The sequence below is a fragment of the Polyergus mexicanus genome, unplaced genomic scaffold, assembly GCF_030449975.1.
Source record: "Polyergus mexicanus isolate NDT 795.1 unplaced genomic scaffold, iyPolMexi1.0 SCAF_17, whole genome shotgun sequence".
NCBI lineage: Eukaryota > Metazoa > Arthropoda > Insecta > Hymenoptera > Formicidae > Polyergus > Polyergus mexicanus.
This window is the reverse complement of record NW_027223337.1, coordinates 88,474-111,701: the sequence shown is the minus strand read 5'-3', so window position 1 is coordinate 111,701 and position 23,228 is coordinate 88,474. Positions and strand designations below refer to the sequence as shown.

At 34.7% G+C, this 23,228-nt stretch overlaps 3 protein-coding genes across 6 annotated transcripts in view; 1 reads left to right on the top strand and 2 right to left on the bottom strand.

Annotated features, from left to right (window-relative positions):
- Nucleotides 1-85: 85 nt before the first annotated feature.
- On the bottom strand, nucleotides 86-2,110 carry Rps6 (ribosomal protein S6). The gene is made up of 5 exons (XM_070310117.1): nucleotides 2,021-2,110; nucleotides 1,445-1,649; nucleotides 1,060-1,205; nucleotides 479-679; nucleotides 86-334 (listed from the first exon to the last, which is right to left on the bottom strand). The coding sequence occupies exons 1-5, from the start codon at nucleotides 2,024-2,026 to the stop codon at nucleotides 140-142; spliced, it is 753 nt and encodes a 250-aa protein (XP_070166218.1). The 5' UTR covers nucleotides 2,027-2,110; the 3' UTR covers nucleotides 86-139.
- A 613-nt stretch (nucleotides 2,111-2,723) lies between these two features.
- Nucleotides 2,724-12,536, bottom strand: LOC138940580 (serine/threonine-protein kinase GL21140). 3 transcript variants are annotated; one of them, XM_070309590.1, is made up of 6 exons: nucleotides 12,203-12,536; nucleotides 10,272-11,318; nucleotides 9,684-9,861; nucleotides 9,227-9,520; nucleotides 8,742-8,984; nucleotides 2,724-8,023 (listed from the first exon to the last, which is right to left on the bottom strand). In XM_070309590.1, the coding sequence occupies exons 2-6, from the start codon at nucleotides 11,315-11,317 to the stop codon at nucleotides 6,434-6,436; spliced, it is 3,351 nt and encodes a 1,116-aa protein (XP_070165691.1). In that variant the 5' UTR covers nucleotide 11,318; nucleotides 12,203-12,536; the 3' UTR covers nucleotides 2,724-6,433. The 3 variants fall into 3 exon arrangements, with proteins under 3 accessions (XP_070165691.1, XP_070165693.1, XP_070165692.1); XM_070309592.1 differs by having other exon boundaries at nucleotides 2,724-8,020; XM_070309591.1 differs by having other exon boundaries at nucleotides 12,323-12,536.
- A 1,605-nt stretch (nucleotides 12,537-14,141) lies between these two features.
- Nucleotides 14,142-23,228, top strand: part of Crb (cell polarity complex component crumbs) — a 31,045-nt gene continuing 21,958 nt past the window's right edge. For both annotated transcript variants that reach the window (XM_070310002.1, XM_070310001.1), the window contains exon 1: nucleotides 14,142-14,502. In XM_070310002.1, the coding sequence (XP_070166103.1) occupies nucleotides 14,478-14,502 (25 nt within the window). In that variant the 5' untranslated portion in view covers nucleotides 14,142-14,477. The remainder of the gene's footprint in view (nucleotides 14,503-23,228) is intronic.

Here is a 23,228-nt window from a genome sequence, read left to right as displayed (position 1 = left end):
TATGTACTAGTTTTTATTTTCATATTTTGCATTGTATGTAGAATATTTAAGAAAGTTACCGAATTAAATAAGGGATAGCTAAAGGTAGCTTAGACTTTTTTTATTGATTTGTAAATACATTTTTTAAGATTCAGTTGATTTACTGTTGTGTAGGTGCCGATTGGCTCGAAGATTTGGAATCGCGCATAGAGGCGCTGCGCCTTCGTTTGAGTTCTTCTTGGCGTCTGTTCTTCGCCTCCTTCTGTCTCTGCGCCAGCAATTTCGCGTACTCTGCCGCTTGCTCCTTGCGGGCCAGACAACGCTTCTTCTTCAATGCCAATCTATGTCTCTTTCTCTGTGGAGATTCAATAAGACATTTTTTCGGTTATATTTTTATTTTTTATTAACTGGCAATTAATTTAATTGATTTAATCTCAATCTCTCAGAGATATATTTATTGAGTGTATCTCTATAAATTTCTTTAGGAAAAATTATATACCTGAAGAACGATTGGAGTGATTAAACGCTGGATCTTCGGTGCCTTAAATCGCTCCTTCTTTCCTTCTTTTTGTATCGGTCGTTTTACTACAAACTGTCGTACATCATCCTTCTTCGAAAGATTAAAGAGTTTGCGAATTTTGCTCGCTCTCTTTGGTCCCAGACGACGCGGTACGTTCATGTCCGTCAATCCTGGGATTTCCTACGAGTTCATGTTACGGTATCGAATCATTAAGTTGACTAAGCTATAATAATTATTGATCTTACATTAGTTTGAACTAAATCTTAATCTAAATTAAAGACTGTGATTATTTCTTTTTAAATTCAGAATTTAGAAATATATAATAACATTATTTTGTTATATTAGAGCTAAATTGTTAATAATAGATTAGAAAGTGTCTCGTTCGTACACTGAGAAAAAGCATAAAATAATGCAGCAATTTCCCAAATCAAAAAACGAACTTTATCTTCCATGCGTACGATGGTATTTCAAGAAAATTGAATATTATCTTAAATACACCCTGAACAGCATGGATCTTTAGTATTTAATAATGAGAAAATATATTGCAGCTAATAGTTTACCTGTTTTCCCTTTCTTACAATGACGAGTGCTAATACGGATAAATTGGAATCTACAATGCAACCTCGAACAGATTTGCGCTTGCGTTCACCGTCACGTCTAGGTCTGTAGCAGGAATGTCCCTTTGATAGCAGTAAACGTACACGGCCTATAAATAAGTAATATATCACTTTGTATTAATTAAAATATAAATACATAAACTTACAATTATATACAGCTTCAGAAGAATTGTAAATATGTCGAGATTTCTATCAAGGGGGCAACAATAAATTATATGTAAACCATAAGTTTAGTTTACTGTTTTCTTATAGAATAACTTTGGTATATATATATATATGTGTGTGTGTGTGTGTTAATAGCAAATGTAAAATAAACATATCAACTCGCCGTTTGTCAGGACACCCTGTTTCATGGGGAAGCCTTGCTTGTCGTTACCACCAGAGATGCGAACTACATAGCCCTTCCATTCATCTCCCAACGCATCGGCTTCGACCTCAGCACCCATACGTTTCTCGTAGAAAATTCTGAGCTTGTGCTCGTCCGAGATTTCGAATAGCTTTTGACATCCTGTCGCGGGAAACGATACGTTCAGCTGTAACAATCGAATGCATACAATAGGAAAAATGTACACAGAATTTTTTAATCAAGGTTAGGTAAAAATTTTTTTTATTACAAAAAGGACATTATATCAACAAAAAAAGGTATATTAATTTTACGAATTATAAGATATACAGTGATAAAAGGGACACATTGTAATCATGACTCAATATAAAGTAAAACGACGCAATGTTTTACTTAACATTGTCCGATACCGCAGTTATTTATAATCGGCATTACGTGTATATAAATATAATTTTAACTAATATACAAACATCGTAGCATCCACAATACTTTAGTACATCGAAAGAAATCTATATTTTACGCCATGGACGCGAGATTTCTGAAATATTCACGGATTCTCACCTTCATCCTAACGATGTTTAAATCATGCCACGAGCCATGAACGAGAAAGGATACAGCTCAAGCTTTGTACGGACGTCTCGCTTAATAGTATCCATTGTTGCCAACTAACGCTAGAAATCTATAGAAAGGAATCTATGGAAACATGTAGGGATCTATATCACTGGATTCGGACAAAGATTTCTTTATTCTGATTAGTCGAATAAAATTCACAGCAATAACCAATCGGAGGGCGGAGATCTTACTTTCTTTGTTTTGATTGGTCAATCGAACGTGTCGAAGCATCTTTAAAAAATGTCCTCTTGAAAGGACTGTTACATGTGAGTGAAATTTATACTTGAAAGCACACGTTACAAGTTACAAGTTACAATCTCTAATCATTGTTCGTTTTAGCGACATGTGAAATTATACTTTTAGTAGTATTATCGAAAGAGGTATGTTCTTATTCTCAAAATTTCTAGTGTAACGTGTTAAAACATTGACAAAGTGTATAAAATTTCGTACATTATTTTATTACTCTTGAATATCCTCTCAAAATCTGAGCATAATCTCTAATCGATTTGTAGTTTTTCCCCAATGTAATTAGATTGATTGCATATTGCAAATGAATTTATAAACGATTTTGTAATCTTAGATTATAATTTCGATTAAATATAATGTCACACATATGTTGTTAAAGTATATACGAACTTATTTCAATCCATGATGTTTTAAACTATTTGATGCTTCAATATGTATGTATAATTGAATAATGAATAATACAATATTAATCGGATAAAACAGAAAATGACAATTTCGAAAGTTTATTATTATTATTATTATTTACCTAACTTATATACAGGAGCATATTCGATGATTTGGGGAAATTTCTTGTAGTAAATCAACATGGAAATGACAAAAAGAATAATTGAAATATTTTAAATAGATATTTATACACGCAAGATGCAATGAACATGTGAAATTCTATAATTATGTTTTTCAATATAAGTATATAATAAGCTTCATGGCAGTACATTAAATATATTTGCGAATGCATTTATGTGTGTATGTGTGTGTGCGCGTGTTAATTAATAATCTTGAATAATTGAAATATTAATAAAGTATAAATTCTCTCTTGATTGCCTTGGAGCATCGCGTGGCAATTGATACAGTCCATTGCACGCGTAATATACGTTGTGACATATTCGCTTAATAATATACACTAGAAATGCAAAAAATTATCATAATTTCATCTTGATAAATCCAACAAAGTAAAGAGTTATATATAATTCAAACATTTAATTCTATTGAAAATTATAACGTCAAACAAGATTTTTTTGAACCTATTAAAGAGAAATTATAATGTTTATAATTATATATTAATTATTTCACAAATTTATTGAATACATTTCGCTAAATTCCGATTAACTGCGTAATTAAAATTAATCGGCATTCATACATTGAAACATATTTTTACGTGAAGACTTACGAGTTATTAAAACATTTGATTCATATTTGTACAGAGTATGTATTTTGAAAAAATAAACCCGAATTTAATATCGCAAACCTGACATGTTGACGAAAGATGTTGCATTTTTTAAAATTTTGTGTCTGCAAATCACAATTCAAACAGATACAGCTTATTAACAAATAGAAAGTCGCGTGATATTAATACGAGCCCTGCCTTTGTGCGAATACCATATTTATATTTATATATGTGCAATAATAATAATAATAATAATAATAATAATAAAATAATAAAATATAATATAAATAACTAGAGTCACAATATGTATGCATCTTAATATTTGGCGTGAATCACGTTTAAGACTACCATAAATCGTGCACCATCAATCGTGCTTATTACGATATTAAGGACAAAACAACGAAACAAGAAACGAGAACAAGGAACAAAAAAATACTAATTATCAATTATTAAGAAACTCGCGAGTACAAATTCTAAAAGTTGGAATTCCGCGAGTAAACAAATGACGAGCGAACAAATCACAGTAACGACACTATTTCTATTATTTCACGAATAACCGAGTCTTACACATGTCAACACAATTTTATATATATATATATATATATATATATATATATATATATATATATATATATATATATATAAAATTTGTCCACAGATATCACACAATTGCGTTACAAAAATCGTAATCGGAAAATCACTGTAGCAAAATGAGACTATAGATTATTAAGAATCGAATGACAAAGAGCGCAATGTTACAATAATATCGACGATTCTCTTAACTAAATTGAGTCAAGAAAGATTTGACAGAATCTTTATATTCTCCTGAAAAATTTACTTTCTAATATTGCTGAGTAATCTTTTTTTATCTCTTTATTATTTTTGAAATTTCCAAAAATTCAAAAATTGTTTTATTCTTTGTTCTAATTTCAATATAATTTAAATTTAAAATATTTCATAAGCTATAAAAGATGAAAATGAAAAAGTAATTTTGTGCGCACCTCTATGAAATTGATACGTGTTGTAAGCATAATTCGTAATCATTTTCACAGAAATATGTACTTTTTGCTAATTTAGTAAACGTAATTGCAAATTAAGTATACTTCATTTTCACATACTAACTTGATAAAAATAATTCTGTCAATCCTTGTCTTCATTTTATCAATGTCTATAAAAATAATTTTGATTATAGCCATATTTCTTTTCTTTTTGCAGTGCATGCACTTGTTCGTCAATTTATCAGTGTCATATTTTATTGATAAAATATAATTTCGCGGTCCCTTTATAAAAATAATTCTCTTATCATCCTTTCTTGAGCACAAGTTTAATATGCATTACATTTACGCACCATTTCAAAAAATCGGCTAATTCATCACCCTTTGTGAAAATTGTGAAAATTCTTGCGATATTAATACCAATCACTCGCGTCTTTTTAAAATTGAAAAGTTTAGCATTCCTAAATTTTTAATTCCTCTCTTACTACTTCTCAACTCTCTTTCGATCTTATTAATTTCATCCATCAAGAAATTATTCGAAATATATCTTTTAATCTAAAATCGCATTCCTACTTAAGATGAATTTAATTTAAAACGAAATATGCAATGAATAATATAAACAAGCACAATTAAAAATTGTCATAAAATTAATTTTTATCTCATAAAATTTTTTTCGCGTCATAGAACCGAATCGATTGATAGAACACTTAATTTATATGCGTTTTACCTACAGCTAAACTTACACAAACATTCGATACAAAATAATCTACTTAAATGCATTTGGCATGTTTTGTTCTTAATTCGAAGCCCGTCCGCCTCTATCGTCATCATTATCCTCACTATCGCGAAATCCACTACTATTTCAATAATATTTTGTTACAATCAGCTTCCAATCCCGCATGATTCGAGACTAATTGTATAACGTCGGTAAGCATTATAATTAAGATTAATTATATATTTTTTTATTCTTATATTCTATAATTAAGGATACTTCTAAAAAGGGACGTATTGCAACCGGGAATAATTGTTAGCAAATCTTCAGATTAATCCCGCGAATTAACACTGGTAAGTGTATTTTTTACGTGTATAGTATATTTAATCCGGTTTCATTATTTTTTTATTAAAAATCTCGCATTTTGCCATTATATATCTGTCTTTGGTCTCTGTTAACTGTGTAGCTTTCAACAGTAACAGAAATTCTATGGAAATATATATGCGCATTTAAAAAGTCTTACACTCGAATTATTCCATATTATTGTATATGTATATTACCTATTGAAGATCTTTTTCTGCGTCAAATAGAATCAATACAAAATATTCTAACTATATTTTGTAAAATTATATCCCCTCTCTGTCAGTTATAATCATTTTACACAATGCTACTTTATCAAAGAAAATATCCCTAAAAAATATTGTAACCTTTGAATCTCTTTTGTGTAGTTTGATATTTATCTAACATTTTGCTTCTCTACCGTAATTAAAGAAGAAAAAGAAATTATATTGGGTAAATAATTTTTCTGAAAATTTATAATTTTGCAATATTTTTTGTTGTAGCCGTTAATATTTATATATTTGAAGATATAAAATCTCTGAGCATTGTGATAGACTCAAACGATTAAATAGATTTGATAGATTATTTATTTCTGCGCCAAATTTTACTTTAGTTACTTTCCCATAATTTCAGATGCATTTAAATAGAATTTAAAGCAATGCAAAACTTCTCGACGCGCATATACATATAATTAGAAAGATAATCTTCAATTTCGACGAGAGTTGCCTTTCCGATCGCCTTGCGCCCGAGAACACTGACCAGTTTCAATTGCTTTAATCAACATTACCATTGCAATTGATGCTTCATTTTTAAAGCAATTACATTGAACTTTGGACTCTGTCGCGTATCAATGATTAAACATCCTCGGCACTAATCACTTTAATTCTTTACCACTTTACTCGTCATCACTTTGTCCTGTTTGTATTTATTAAAGCACCCGGTCTCACATGAACATTCTGTCTGTTGGATTTGCTTCTGCTGGCGACCGTCGAAGCATCAATCACCGATCTTCGATTCTTATCTAATCTCTCCTTCTCTGCTTCTTCTGCATCTCTCCTCTTACTCTCAGACTTCTGGGAGCGATTCACCGATCTGCATGCGATCCTCCCAGTTTTTGCCTCGCCCTCGTACATCTTTCTTAATGGCTGCGGCGTGTAGAATAAACTGAATCGTTTTGACCTCGTCGTTGTCTTCTGCCTCACTTCATCGCGCAATTCATCCGTTGAACTAAATTTTCGCGTCGTAACTTTATCGCCGTCGCGCACCTCTTCAGGTGATCTTTTTGTCGCGCATGATGAATAGCAGCTGTATCTCTTGCTTCTGACATTTCTGGAATCTATCGGGCTTTTCCTATTAATATATCTTTCATGCCGCAGTTTTACCGCTTCATTCTTCACGCATTTGTCTGTTTCTTGAACTCTCAAACTGTTGCAGCTCTTTTTGTCAGGCTGAATGCCCAATTTGGGTGACCTCAACGCATTCAGCGCAGTTGAATATTGTATTTGAGTCTGTAATATCTTCGCGGCAGATTTAGTCTGATCCTGATTAACTGTGAGTTGCGAAGAAATTTGCAAAGGACGATTCACAAGACAGTTATTTTGGTGTGCGTATTGAAAACTCACATTCTCGAAGCTATCAGTTGACTCCATACTTTGCGTCGAGCTTGACTTTTGTCCGCATGCCAAACGCGCGAACTGAATGTTTACGAAACTGTCAGAAGTCTCGATATCGTTGCCAGTCGAACTGTCACCGGTTAAGCTATCGCCCGATGATACAGTTATATTGCTGTTGCGAAAGTCATTATTAAATCTGCTCTCGCTATCATCGCGATTCATATCGCACAAGTTTTTTCTATTGCATTTACTTTGTCGATTCGCGGAGGCAACTTTATTTGACGACTTGGGCGTTTCGCAATTCAAGTCGAGATGTTTTTTTTCCGTCGGTAAGTTTTCATTTTTTTCATCGCCTCGATGATTAATTGGAGATGCGGCAGTCTTTATGGTAATTTCATCGCAACGAGTCGACAAACTGCTATGATAATTATACGTGTTTAAATTTTCGGAAATGCTGTTGAGTGAAGAAGTAGCGCTTTGCGACTTGAGACGACATCGTGGTATTCTGTTATCATTCAAATTATCTATCAGATCGTGCATCGATCGGCTTAAGCTGTGAATGTTTCTCAGACAGTCAAAACTAAGGAACACTGGCTCATCCTCGCTGTGATTGCCATTGGCGAAGTCGATTTCGTCGGTATCCCGTTTATCTTGCCTTCTCGAGATGTCGATAAGCTCCAATGCGTCGTGATGATTGACGTTCTTCCATTCAACTCTTGTTTCGACATGATCGGTCTCCTGCCGTTGATTGCGCTGCTTTTTAAAGTCGAACTCAAAGGTAGCCAACCTTATCGGCTTACACTGCTGATACCGGTGTTGCTCCGTCGATGCGTCGGTGGTTGTTGCTGCTGTTGCGGTCTGCTCGCCTCCTAGAAAGCTCTGCTGATATACAGAGGCGGGGCAAAAGAAAAGAAAAAGCACTGCTACAGATACAGCAAAACCACTACGGAAGCGTTCTTAGTCTTGTAATTGAGATGAAGCTGACGAAGTGCGAGGGAAATTGCGGCGGATAGGTTTTCGCTCACACCACGCTCGTAACATAAAAATCCCGCCCAGTATAAAGCAGAGAAAATTTCAAAATGACGAATTTAGAGAGAGAGAGAGAGAGAGAGAGAGAGAGAGAGAGAGAGAGAGAGAGAGAAAGTTTCTCGAATAATTATATTTATATATAGATGATTAAATCTATTTCTAAATATGTGTGTGTGTGTGTGTGTGTGTGTGTGTGTGTGTGTGTGTGTGTACACATACACTTAACTAAAAGTATAAATTTATATGCATCTTATTATTTAAAAATTATAAAAAAATTAATTATTATAAGAAAAATGATATACGTAATCAGATATGCTGTCTCTCATCTTTTCATGTAGCATGACGTAACGAGCTAGCAAAAGTTAAAGAAATCGTGCTCAAAATAATAAATGCGATAGCAAATGTTTTATAAAGACAAAAATTACCCTATATTTATCTTATCTTCGGTTACTGCGAGAGAGAATAAGAAAAAATTTTTAAGCCATGCGGGGATATAGACAACGCGGTAGGATTGATTTTTCTAACTCATAAGAAACAATACAAAATAATATTGTATACTAGTGACAGTTACCGCGAGCCACGGATGATCTAACACATCCTCGGCACTGAAGCGAAGTTCCGGCTGTGCTTGCAGCATATTTGAAATTAATTGCTTTGCCGAATCTGATACCGTATCCCAGTATGGTGACGTAAATTCGTACTGGCCGCTCAGAATACGTTCGAACAGTTCCTCTTGTTCGTTTTCTACCGATACAAAAGGTGGAAAGCCACATAGAAGAATATACAGAATCACACCGGCCGCCCATACATCAATCTGAAAATAAGTAAGATTTATTTTGGATATAAAATAAAAAAAAACTAATCTATTATGCGCTAAATAATATATAATATGTTTATAATATGTTTGCGAAATCAAAAATCTATACTCTTTTCTTTTCAAGTAAATATTTTTTATACATAAAAAATATGTTGAATTGAATTAATTTAGGAAGCAATAATTTGATAATTTTATTCGCCGTTCTTAATTAGCGAATTTCTTAAAACAAATAAATATACCTTTAAACCGTATCCGGTTTCGGCGAGAATTTCCGGTGCCACATAAGTTGGAGTACCACAAACTGTGTATAAAGGTTCTCGCACGACTTGCGCAAGTCCAAAATCGCCTAATTTTAAGCATCTAACATGACTATCATCCATTTCAACTAGGAGATTTTCTGGTTTAACATCGCGGTGTACAATGTAATGAGAATGCAAATAAGCCAAGGCAGAAGTCAGATGACCAATCATCACGCTTGCCTCTGCTTCAGAAAATTTCGTCGCAGCTGCGATTGCATCAAACAAATCTCCTCCCTAAAAAGCAAACAGTGTTAATAATATATATAATTTCTATACATTTCCTATACGGATTATTAATTATTGTCAATGTTGTGTATATTAATTAAATTGAATTAAATTAAGTAAACCATGAATTAAATTTAAGCTCCATTAGCTTCTTTTAATTTCGATAACGCACCTTGACAAGTTCCATGACTAAGAATAGCTGATCAGCAGTCTCTTGCTCCGCAATTAAGCTGATTATGTTGGGGTGGCAGACTTGCCTCAGAATCGCCACCTCACTCGCTAACATTGTCTCCTTCCCCTGACACTTGTATTTATCCACAATTTTCATAGCATATTCAGCACCAGTAGATCTAAAATATCATCGACATATTTTGTATATATATATATTTTTCTTAAATTAAACGACTGAGTTAAAGAAAATATCTCTGGGATTAAGAAAATAAAGAGAATTTAAGATAAATTAGAATTAATACTAAATTATCTTTTATATTAATAACATATTTTTTCCCTCCCCTATTAAATTATTCTACACATATCATATATGTATAATTATTTATCACTTGTAAAGTAATTATTATATTATATATACCTTCTTCTAAGTTTAAGTGAAAGGTTTCATAATTTATATAAAAAAAAGTGCCTATATATTACATTATATATTGTATATATTAGGTTGAACGGAATGTTCGTTCCGTTTTTTGCTAACGAATGAAAACGGCATGGACTTTCCGTTCAACCCAATATTATATTATATACTCACTTATGAATGCAATGCCTAACGACAGCAAAATTTCCGTCTCCGATAACATGTCCCGCAGTGTAGTGTAGCCTCAGTGGTTGGGGCAGTATCAAAGATGATGGACTGGGAGTCCTGACTTGAGGCGTAGTGAGCATCTTCTTGCCAGATTTTCTCGGCATACGTGGCATCGGACCACTCTGTCGCTTAGAACTCCACGGGCATCGTCGAAAACTCTGCACGCATTTACTCTCCTCAAAGTCTAGCTCAAAATCCTCCTGTATAGACTTTTCCGGACCATACGCCACGAAGATATCGTCGCTGTCGAAAAATTGTTCGAGCGAAGTGACTTGCTGACCCGACAATGTGTACACCTTCCTTACCGCCCCAGAGTCAAGTTTCACTGCTTCTGTAATCGCCTCCATTGCATGCTCAAGACTCGGCGCATTACGCTTATTCAGCAATAGTCTCATCACTTTACGCGGCTTGGTACCGTGGCGGATCAGCGTTACGATGCGCGCTTTCACGCATAACGGAATGGCACTGATCTGCCTGCCGGTGCCACCGCCGCTACCGCTAGCCGCTGGCGACTGCGGTAGTCCAGACAAAGAGCTCCCTCGACGGACCTTGGACGCCGAATACTCAACCTTCTTGAAGATCTCACCTTGGCCAGATACCACATAGCATTTGCCATCCTCCAAATCGCTGACACTCTGTACCTTACGGCCGTCCATGGTATAGATCGCACGAACACCGTTTGGTAGGGTTACACTCGACACCAAGGCACGTGTCAGATCAGATGCGAGACTGTCAAAGCTGCGATATCTTTCTGGCGTCACTGCCATTACCACGCCTGTGTAATACTTATCTCCATTGCGAAAAAATCGGACTCTCTTGGCCTTTTTAGTGGGTGGTGTTCTGAGAACATTTAAGGTATGTCGCGATGTGATGTCCAATATCCTTTCATCCAGACTCATTATGGTAGACGAATCGAGATCACCGCTACCACCTGCAGAAAAGTTGCCACCGCTAGACAGCGAAGCGCCTTGGTTCAACGGTTCGTCCATCATTCTGTAACATTTGTTCTTTTTATGAACACAAATTATTACACTATTGTTTCATATATTTAAATGTAATGTCTGTTTTTAATGTAATTCTAGTGTAATGGAACTTTTGTCTTCTTATCGAAATAAGCGTAACAAACACATTTAACTATTAACTAAAAGAAATAATAGCTATATAATAATACATATACAGAAAGAAAATGAATTTGTTGGGAAAAAAAGTATTATTAATGTAATTATTTAAAAAAGTGACTATAATTTAATATCTTTGAACAAAACTAATTACTAATTTTAACATAGTTTACATTACGCATTATATAATTAATATCAATCAATCTTATTATCATTGAGTGATACACGTATTGAAAAGTGTATAAATTCATTGTCTTAATCAATCTGAAATACTTGTGTCTTAATAATTTTATTTACATGACGCATTTTCTCTCTGTCTCTCTGTCTTTGACATTAATATGTTAATTATATTATATTAATTATAAAATAATAAACTGTACTAGGCTCTTATCTACAATTCTACTCATTACAATTACAAAATCATTTGAAAATTATCGCGAATTCTTCTTGTTAAAATAAAGTAAAGATATTCTCTAGAATGGCATTCCAATTTTTTACATCCTCATCAGCAGCGCGCGCGCGCGCGCGCGCATACGCACACACCCGCACGCACAGTATGAGTCATATATTAGAAAGTGCACTTGACAGGTGCAATGAAAGCGGAATTTCATCCGATGATCATCAAATCGCTATGGACTACCAAAGGCACACAGAGATACTAATCTGCGTCTAATGCTTGGGACTAATATCATAAAGGGAGGACAGGAAGATAGAACAGGACAAGATGTTGCGACAGCAGAATGCAATTAACCTGCTTGCCTTTAACAGATCGGCGATCGGCGATCAACGATACGAGCCGAATACGAGCTGTTCAACGAGCGTGCGTTGTGCGTCCACTCGTTCACTCGTCCACTCGTCCACTCGTCCACTCTCACTCACCTGCTCCTGCTCGCAGTCCGAGCAAAATGCGGTCGATCGTCTCGATAGCACGAGACGAAAAGCTAGTTTACACAAGCGTTATAGACCGAGCGCGAATTACCACCAACAACCAGCAAGCTTGAGCGAGCTAACATTTTCGTGGCAGCGGCAGCGACTCAACTCAAGACTCAACTCAAGACTCAAGACTCAAGCTTTCAGATTGCCTGAACATGGACGTATAAAATGCATAGACGGAGTCTATTCTGCGAGGAGGGAAGGAGGCTTCCACCCTACGTTCAGATATTCGAACATACAATACCGTATCCGATAGAAAATTTTTGTTTTTGGATCCCAAAATACTGCTAGTTAGAATCACTAGGAAATGAGCTCTTTTATTGGATATCGGACATTGATGTGACTATGAATACCGACCAAGCATAGGTCGGTATTCATAGTCAGTTCTTATTTCAAGACTGTCTTAAGTAATGTCTTAAGATGCTAATACGGCTCTGTGATTGGTTTAGGACATTTTAAGATTGTGCTTAAGATGGTCTTAAATATAAGAACTGACTATGAATACCGGCTATAAGTTTATATATGTTACGATCAATGGCGACAGCTCATGTCGCCATATTTGATTAGACTTGCTGACATAAGATGGCGCCATCGTGTCATAAAGTTCCCGCGTAAAATGGCGCCATTGCGTTTAAGCGCGAACAACGAACACATTTGGTGGTGATATTCGGACGCGGCGGTATATCGTGTATAGATGGTTTCATCGAATCACGATAAATCAAAAACCGCATCGATTGTGCGTTTAGCGTGGCCGGGATAACCGCACTCGAAGATACTGTCCGCCTACCGATATATACAATATATATATATATATATATATATATATATATATATATATATATATATATATATATATATATATAAGCAGCGTTTTGGGACTGTATAAAATATTAAAACTGGTAAAATACATATGATAAAGACTAAAATAATTAATCTAATTGCGTAATAATTGTTTGCATCGTTCTAAATGTTTCACACTTTGTTAATTCAATAACAGAATGAGAGAAAATATCCGGTGTGAACAAACGCCATTCATCGGTAAATGAATCGCTATAATTACCGATTTTCTCCATAGAGAACAGTAAGATATCGTCGCGGTAGAAAAAAAAATTTGTTAAATCTTGTAATATTTATTTAGTTGTTTGTTGTTTTTACAATGTTCTTATACAGATACAGTATCTTTGATCAAATCTTCCTTCCTTTTTGCATATAGTTTTTAGACAAATCTCAATCGTCTTTTTCCTCTTGATAATTATGCAAGATATATTTGTATCATTTCGGTTAACAATAAATCGGGTGCTTGTTCGCTTATTCGTATCTGGCGCGCAAGTAGACAGACAGGTAATCGTCATTATATATATACCAATTCACACAGTGTTTTACAATGTTTTACAGTAGCGAGCAAAAGAAAGGGGATGAAGCGAGGCGGCCGAGCGAGATGGCAGGGTTCTCCATCTCCCCCCTCGCCTGTCTCCGAATCCGACGTCTCGCCTTACGCTCGATCTGACCACCTGACGCCGTTGTGAATATCGTGATGGGTGGCGGGTAGCGGGTGACGGATGGCGAATATGGCGGGTGGTGGGTGACGGGTGACGGGTGACGGGTGACGGGTGACGGTGGGTAGCGGGAGCGGGGGATAGTGGTGGTGGTACCGGCCGGTAGTGGTAGCGGTGATGATGCTAGTGGTGGTGGTAGCGATGACGGTGGCGGTGGCGGTGGCGGAAATGGCAACGGCAACGCGGTACGCACCGCACTCCGCAGACCGCAGTTTCGTTCGGTGAGCGTTCGTAGTCGGTCGTTGGTTGTCGGTTGTCGGTTGTCGGTTGTCGGTTGTCGGTCGTCGGTCGTTGGTCGTTGGTTGTTGGTCGTTGGTCGTTAGTCCAAGTTGATGTCAGTTGGTGTACGCGCGCGCGCGCGGGTGTAGAGGTGAGAGAGTGGAGGCTAGAAAAGAAAATTCGGAGCGGGAAGCAATCTTTTTAATGCGATATAAAAAAAAGTGAGCGAGAGAAAATAGAGCGGAATCTGCGTCAGAATGCTGAATGCGTGAAAAAGAAAAGAAAAGAACGAAAGGAAGGAGACGAAAAAGATCTGGAGCCGGAAAATGCGGTCGGGACACGTCGTAGCAGGTGAGTCAGATTCCCCTCCTCCCCCCCCCCCCCCCGAGTCATCGCGGTCGCCATCGCTGTACAAGCGTCGCTTGTAAAGCCACAGACAACGCGGACCGCCAAAGCGTCTAGACGCGAGTTGTATTTTACTGGAAATATTTGAAATAATTTTTTAATAAATTCACACACACACAGACACACACACACATACGCGCGTACGTTTGAATTCACGACTATAATTACATAATTATCGTTTTTCGATCCTCGATCTAAATTTCTAATGGATCGAAATGTGTGTAAAGCTGTAAAGCGTTGCACGGATGAGTAAATCTTGAATAAAACGCGAGGAGATTGAGCGATCTCTATTCTATGGTATTAATTTGATTCACGTTTATGCGGAAATATTTCGTCGTTTTCCATGATGAATCATATTGTAAAATTCTCGTTATATCAACATTTAAACTTTAAACAATAAAACGTTGTAATTTAAAAGTGTCAGGATCAAATATCGTACGACCGGTAATTCCTGGGGCGAGGGACAGTCGTAACACAGGTGAGGGAACAAAAATTCACCCTTGAAACAAAACATTTCGTGCACCTTATATTTACCTGACATATTGTTAGACAGAGAGGGGGGGGGGGGCGCATCGTTAGGGACTCTAACAAGAGAGTCTGGCATTCCGGATTCCGAATTCCAAATTCCGGCCCTAGTCAATAGAGAGGCCCTTTTTCAAGGGATCGACATACATAAATTCCAATAGTAAAGATATTGTGGAAAAATCTAAGAAAATAACATTTTCAAGCCATTATTTTTCAAAGGGACTAAATGAGTTAAACGGAATTAAAATCTCTTTGTGAATTAGAATAAAATAAAAAAAAAAGGCGATAAAATTGGTAGAGAAATTGGTGGACAAAGTTTAAAAGAGGAATTAGGAGAAGATAGAATTGGAATTAAAAATTAAGATATTTCTAAACGTACGCTTTATATTAGCTTCTGCGGATTTGTATCTCGAATATTACAAGTTATCGGCAGACTTTTCGCAATTTGCGCACATTGCGCGCGATTAAATTTCTTCGATTAGATCTAGATATTGTTTCGTCCGACGCAATGTTTCCTGTGCAGCTCGTGATAACGAGACGGAGATGGAGTCGGAGCCGGAGCCGGAGCCGGAGCCGGAGCCGGAGCCGGAGCCGGAGCCGGAGCCGAAACATGCTGAATCTATTGAAATCTCCCGCGAGTGAGTTCGATACCAGATATTACGATAAAGAAAACTTTCCCTTACCGCGTCGATATTGAATTTTACGCTACATTAATTATACATTATCATTTCGTAAAACGGTTGTATGTAGCATTAATTTTTATATAATTATACCCCTAACATTTTATTTTATCGAATCGAAAATTTTAAATTTCGGACACGCATTTTCAAGTCTTCTCTTTTCAATTACATTCCCAATTATATCAAATTTATTTAATTCTTTATAAACATATAAAGTGATTCATAAATTAAGTTTTTTTAAGAATTGTCTAATAATTAGTTACTTTATATAACTAAAGGAAAAAATTTTTACATTCGTGCGACTGACTGGAAAATTGTAACAATACCGAATGAGAAAGTTATAACTTTGCGTGTGAGTACTAGAGAGTTTTTCTAAAACGAATGCGATAAAACGGTTGGACGTTCTCTCTTAATGCATCGTAAACAATGATCGTAGAAATAAAATATTCCAATTGAATTGCGATATTAATCGCAAAGCGATATTAACGCGAATTAATCGACATCGTTTGATTCGACGAATCTTACGATAGACTTGCAAAAAATGAAGCGTTTAAAGGCGTCAAAGATAAAAATGGCACAAGTAAATGTTTTTATCGTCTTACTATATATTTTTCAGAGATGAGAAAGAGACGATGATGTTAATCCACCATTCGTAACACTAATTAACGCGCAGCTAGTTTGTCCGCAGAATTGTGCGGGCGGGGTTGATAATCTCTATTTTAATAAATTATTTTTAAAAATTTTAACATTTTTAACAAGACACAGCATTTTGAGAAATACAAATAATTACGTACAATATCATTAAATAACGACCGTTATTTGACTACGACTGTTACGAGTATTGTTACATACCACAAACGTCGACTTTATCATTGAAATGTGCAACTATTTCCAATCGTCTACGTATATGCGAGTTATGATAAAAAGTATTTACGAAATTATTAGCGATTACAATTCGAACTGAACGGAGAAGAAACGAAGTAATTAAATCCATCGGCGATTATGCCATCGAATTCTTGAAAACATGATGTATTGTAGTTGCGTTGTTCTTAAAGAATCTTGATAATTTTTTCTTATCAAATGGGAAAGCGAATTTATTTATGTTTCGCGGACTTATCTATGTCCGAGTTTTTCATTTGTATTTTCTTGCATCAATTTTATTTTCTTTAAATCATAACATAATCATTTTTATATAATTTAATATTACAATTATTTCTTCACTATTCACGCGTGATTTAATAATAAAAGTTTTTAATTACATCTACAGGTCATACACGCGCGCGCGGGTGTGTACCTGTGTAGAGAGAAAAGAAATTTAAGAAACAAGAATTTTTAAAAATTAATATAAAACTTGCTAGAATCCTATATTTTTTAATTAGAATGCACTTTTGAAAGAAAACAACGCTCACAGATATACATTACGTGTCATTGCTCGAAACATCCGGCAACTTTCCCGAATCGTCGACAATGCACGCAATCGACGCAGCACGGTTTTTTCCCGAGTCGGAATTTTTTATTCAGAGAAAAAGAAGGAGGGAGAGAGAGAGAGAGAGAGAGAGAACACGCCTTTTTTCTGTATAAATAGAAATTTTGTAAAAATATGCGATCGTTACATGTCGCAAGCGAGACGTCCTCGTCTGAATACGTAGCTACGAGTGAGCTTCCGCTCTTACGCGCGTCTTTCCGGTCGCGCATTGACCGCGCAGTGAACGCGCACGAGAGAGACGACGCTCTTTTGTAACGGTATAAACTTTTACCTCTTCGGGATCACCGGTGTAGATCAGTAACCGACCCGAGAGACCGCACTATGATGACCCATCGTCTTCCGTCATCTCGACAATCGCGGAAGAATATGTATTTTGCTAAATATTCATAGCTACAGATTAATTGTTAACTCTCTTTGCGAGAATTTTTACAAATAAATAGTTGTTATAAATTTTGTAATTTTTTATTACCACGCTACGATATTTTGCTGTAGTAACAATTAACGGGGAAAAATACATACATGTATTATATAACGATTAATCTTTATCAATACTTACAAGGCTTTTTTAAAATTCGAGAAAACAAATACAATCACATTTTTTGAATAATATTAAGTCGTAAGAATATAGCTTACAATACACAATGTATAATTGTAATAATCTTTTATTTGAAAACAATTGAATCAAAGTTGATTAATAAATTACAAAATGGCATGCATAAATGTGTCGAATCGAATTGTAAAAAAAGATAAATGTGACTTTTTGGAAATTCTTTGTCCGTGAGTGAGAATCCTCGAGTGAATTCGCTGGATTCTTGTCACAGACATAGTTTCATTTTTCAGAGCTGTAAAGATCCATCAGGCTGAGGAAAATATCTTTTCTCCGCTCCGTGAAAGACATTTTAGAGTAGAACGACGAGCGGTTTATCGCCGTTTAGAAATTTCTGTGCGTCACGCAAATCGTGCATTCTTTTCCTATGGAAATAAACGAACATCAAAATACGTTTAGATAAGCGAGAATTTATATTTATACAATTGAGAAATAATCATATTAGTTTATTTCAATGATTGTGTGAAATATCAACAGCATAATTTCTACAATATTAATGTTGATGTATACAACGTCTACTTTACAAGTCTTTATTCTAGACTTTATAAAGCAAAAAAATCGCGTTTAAAAAAACAGAATAACACGCGTGCATTTGCTGCGCAATATTGGATATGCTTATATGATACTTATTATCAGATGTATATAGTATGTATAAACTTGCAATCTTTCGTGGGACGCGCGTGACGTCTATTCGCAAAATCTAAGCGCGCGCGTGTGTGTGTACTTGAATAATTATAATAAAATTATAATAAAAATAATTAACGTAAATAAAACGTACATTATTAAAATCTCGACGTAATAAGGAAATATTTATTATTCGGAGAATAAAACAATATATTATACATTTTTGCATTATTGTATTTTTTGTTCCTTTCTAATTACAGAGCAGATTTAATTAAAGGGAGAGATCGTAGACATTTTCAGACTTCGTCGCGCACGCGAACGCAATATCAATAGCCGCTTTAGAAGAGGTCGATAGTTTCATAAACAGACGTCGTTTTCTCTTTGAAAAAGCATTTATCGGAACGTCATCTCTCATGAGAACGGAGGCGGACGTGTGTGACGCAATTGTTCCACGTGTCGCCTGTCAGTTTATATCAAGCATGCCGGTACTTGACGCGACGTCTCGTCGCGTCCTCGCGAATAATTCATCACGACCGTGAAATATTTCGAGTGTATTAAGCTCGTTTTTCTGTGCCACAAGCGTAATACTCATCATACATCACATTATTGCATTTTCATCGCAATTTTAAGCGGACCTTGCGGACATGAAAGAGCTTTGAGAAAGCTTTTACGCGAGTTTACTTCCTTTATGTTGGATAAAAAAATTTTTCATACCATTAATCGAGCTGTAAAGTGCTCGATGTAAAATATTTTTTTTACATCTTACATTACAAGATATCTTTTTATCTGTGTATAATATCCAGAGTATACAGATACAGATTATTTTTATAACGATATTAATTGTTGTTATTAATAAATGAATTCTAAATGGTTTTGCGCTATTTAAATAAGAGAGTCTCTTCTCTCTCTCTCTCTCTCTCTCTCTCTCTCTCTCTCTCTCTCTCTTTCTCGCATAAAATAAACATATCAAATAATTTAAATGACCTAGGATTATAAAGACAAGAGTATTTCTATTCGATTGATTGCGAAAGCGTGGTTGCGATGGAAAATGCAGCGAATCGAACGAAAGTTGCATCCGCACGAATGTGCACGATATCGGCGTTAAATTACAGAGCCGGTTCGCGCTGCGTAATATTACGCTCCGCTCGCTCGCGCGAAATCCGAATGTGAAAAATAAATTCCGACTCGTCGGTAAAGTCGAATAAAACGCACGATTATTTCACGCATGCACACACACACATACACAGAACGATCCGCCGGAAAATAATTTCCAATTGTTGCAAAACTTGTGTGCACGTAATTTGTCTTAAAATAAATTCTGTTTGCCGAGATAAATATTTTATTTTAATATTTTATCAAAATATTTTATGTTAAAGAAAATTATAATTGTAAACAGACGTTACATAATTATTTTTAAAAAAATTTCTTCCAATTAATTCTCCAGGAATGTGTAATGTTACAGAGTATAGATGCGTGTTTAAAGTTAAAAATATATAAAAAGCGTTTGAAAAGTGCTTGAAATGTTGTTTTAGTTTGGAAAGAATAAGAATCTTAACTTTTCTCAGGATGATACTCGCAAATAAAAAAAGGGCATATGGCTCCCTTGAGTGGCGCCAGAACCCCTGGAGTCCAGTATTTTCACTAACAAAGACATTTTACAGGTCCCGAGGCCTCATTCAAGTGCCTAATTTTGACAATTAACAGACCTTTTTTGACTCCTAGCTCAAATTCTATGCATTTGATTTCCAAAGCGACGAGAAATGTGCGTTTAACGCCAAGATAACACTATCAATAAGCAGTAATTAAATGCATCACTTTGTTATTTTAAATAATGAATTAATGGAAAAACTGAAAAAGACTCTAATATTGTATATATATATATTTTTTTTTTAATCAAAGAATGTTTGAATCTATGGAAGTGCGTACGTAGCTTTTTTATTTAATTTAAAAATAGGTTTTTTTCCCCGATAATAACGTAATAATATTTAGAAGACTATCCCTTCTTTTTCACAAACATGTCACATGTATCATAACACAGCTGAATCATCAGTAACCATATGTAATTGGCTATATGCTACAATTCTATCGTATTTTATTATGCAGCGTGATAAAGGCTTTCATTACATATAGGGTAAATTGGAAATATTTTTAAATATTTATGGCATTCTCTTACGATTGTTTAAAATATAAAAAAGAAAGTAATTATAACAAACACACAAATTGTAAACAGAAAATCTGAAATCATGTTTCTTAATACATGTTTATTCTTCTTCCAATGTTAAACATCGAAGATAGATTGAGTGAGATTTAAGAAATCACGTATATGCCAATATACATATAAACTGACAATGAGAAAGTATATTATTAAAGTTACGAGAGAGAGAGAGAGAGAGAGAGAGAGAGAGAGAGAGAGAGAGAGAGAGAGAATTTTGAATCGAAATGCTTTGCTTTTACAAATGTTCCAATTCAGAATTAATTATAGAATATGACACGCAGACCACGAAATAAAGAATGGCTAAACTTATATCGGAAATTGTTCTTATTTATACATATAAGCGATAATCTTTATAATTATTTTTTAAATTGATTAATTAGTAAGACACATATTACAAACTTTTCTTCTTGCTCGGTTATATTGATTGCTGATTGAAGATACGCGTATTTCGTGAATTTGATTCAGAGTCACTTGATATTCGAAAAATATCAAACAGCTATATGTATAGCTTTCGCGAATCGTAAAATCATAATTATACGATACTGAACATAAAAGAATTACCGGTGATATATTGTACATTTCTAATTTCTAATATTAATTTTGTTGTAAGTTTTATATTGCGCCCTCCCTTTGTTTCGGAATAAAATGTCATGCATGGGATCCTTTGACGAATTTTTAAAAAGATTTCTTAGCTTTTCTCCAAGTACTTAAATAAAAAGATTTATCGAAAAATTTTAAAAAGGAAATAAAATATTTTTTATTAACATGCCAGTGTGTCGATATTTCGAAAGATATATCCACTGTTTATATCTTCTCTCTATATACACATATTTTTTGAAAATAAAATAATTTATGTTACATATGCAATAGTTGAACAAATTTATAGTGATTTATTATTATACAAGTCTTGTGCAAATACCTTTTTGTTATTTAAATATTGGAAAAACAAAAATCATATTAATTTCTTTTATCACATTCTTTATTCAATAACTACTTTATCGTATATAAAATATTAATCTAAAATAATGGTATCCTTAATTTACCATAGTTGCCGAGAAAGTATATCAAATAATTTTTTTCTTTTATGTATATCTATGAATATTCTATGACACTTTTCTCTTTCTATATTTTTGTTCTATATATATGCATTTTCTACCGAAAAGAATTTCATTTTGAAAATTTTATAACGTCGCTCGAGCGTCTTTGTATTAAAAGCCGCTTTCTTTCTTCTTTATTACAATATAAGCCTTCTAAATCCTCCACTAGTTCCTTGAAATCTTTTTCTGTGAAATTGCAACGTTGCACCTAAATACAAAATGCAGGCGGCTCTTCTTTCATCTACGACGTTTGCAACGAGAAACGCTCAACGGCGATTTCGTCCGGCCGACAGGTAACGACGAACGTTGTATTCATTGTAATCATCCTCTCTTTCTATGCGGCTATATGCGTGTTCATATGCGTATCGCGTTGTTCAAGGCACGCACCTGAGCGTGAAGCGAGGGACCTGGACTAGCTAGCATTGATGTATCAATATGGCTTCCACCTTGCGAGCTCGAGTCAGTATATATTGTATTTCGACAACTCGATAACAAAAGAATTCTGTGACTCGAGATATATATATATATATATATATAAAATGTATATACATATATATGTACTATATAGCAAGTTTGAATAAGAGATAAATATACGAGCTTTTTTTCTCTCCAAAAATAAGTAGAATAATTAAAACCGAAACTTTCTTAATTTTCGTAATTTTTCTGTTAACTGTACTCTTTTCATATAAAATTAAAATCAATATGAAAAAATTATAATGGTTGTGAAATTGTTAAATTTAGTAAAATTTTAATGATTATAGAAGAAACGCACTTTCACAAAGAAAAAGAAAACAATATGTAACAATTATAAAAGTATTAGGTATATTATTAGCAAGACTTTAAGGTTGAATTAGAATTCATTAGAAAGATAAAATAAAGAAGAGAGCTCTGATGTGAGATATTGTACGTATGTAGGCAGAAAAATGTGTTTCGATAGATGCGGTATATATTGCATCTAATGCGCTCTCTCATCAACTTTTGAGAGTTTCATATCGTCGATCTAATCACCGAACTTGCTAGCTACGGAGATTGCAAGCTTCTGCGATAATTGTGTGTGCTCGGGTAATTAAATGGAGCAGTTTCTTTTTTTTTTTTTTCATTCGACGACAAAGCTTCGAGCCCGGCTCGCTCTACACTCTACGACTCTACGATATCGTCGAGTGGGACGCGATATTACAATGAGATTTAAAGGCGATCGATATTCTATGCGTTAGAAATGCGGGTCGCGAGACTCGCCTACGAGATTCCACAAAGATTTCGAGACTAGGAAGGACGGCGTAAAATCGAAAAAGTCCATCATTTATCATATATTATTAAATCAAACTTACACGACGATAGGATATTAAAAAAATAAGAGAAAGCGAAAGAGAATTAGAATAATAAAATGTGATAAAGAAAAAATTAAGTCATGTATAGTATGCATAGCATAATACATATG

Excerpts from the sequence above, each read along its gene's own strand:
- Rps6 (XM_070310117.1), bottom strand. Across the intron at positions 1,206-1,444 it reads ACAGGGTGTCCTGACAAACG|GCCGTGTACGTTTACTGCTA; the intron begins GCGAGTTGATAT and ends ACTTATTTATAG. Across the intron at positions 680-1,059 it reads TTGTAAGAAAGGGAAAACAG|GAAATCCCAGGATTGACGGA; the intron begins GTAAACTATTAG and ends ATGAACTCGTAG.
- LOC138940580 (XM_070309590.1), bottom strand. The coding sequence starts at position 11,317 with ATGATGGACGAACCGTTGAACCAAGGCGCTTCGCTGTCTAGCGGTGGC. Across the intron at positions 9,521-9,683 it reads TAGTCATGGAACTTGTCAAG|GGAGGAGATTTGTTTGATGC; the intron begins GTGCGTTATCGA and ends TTTGCTTTTTAG. Across the intron at positions 8,985-9,226 it reads AAACCGGATACGGTTTAAAG|ATTGATGTATGGGCGGCCGG; the intron begins GTATATTTATTT and ends ACTTATTTTCAG.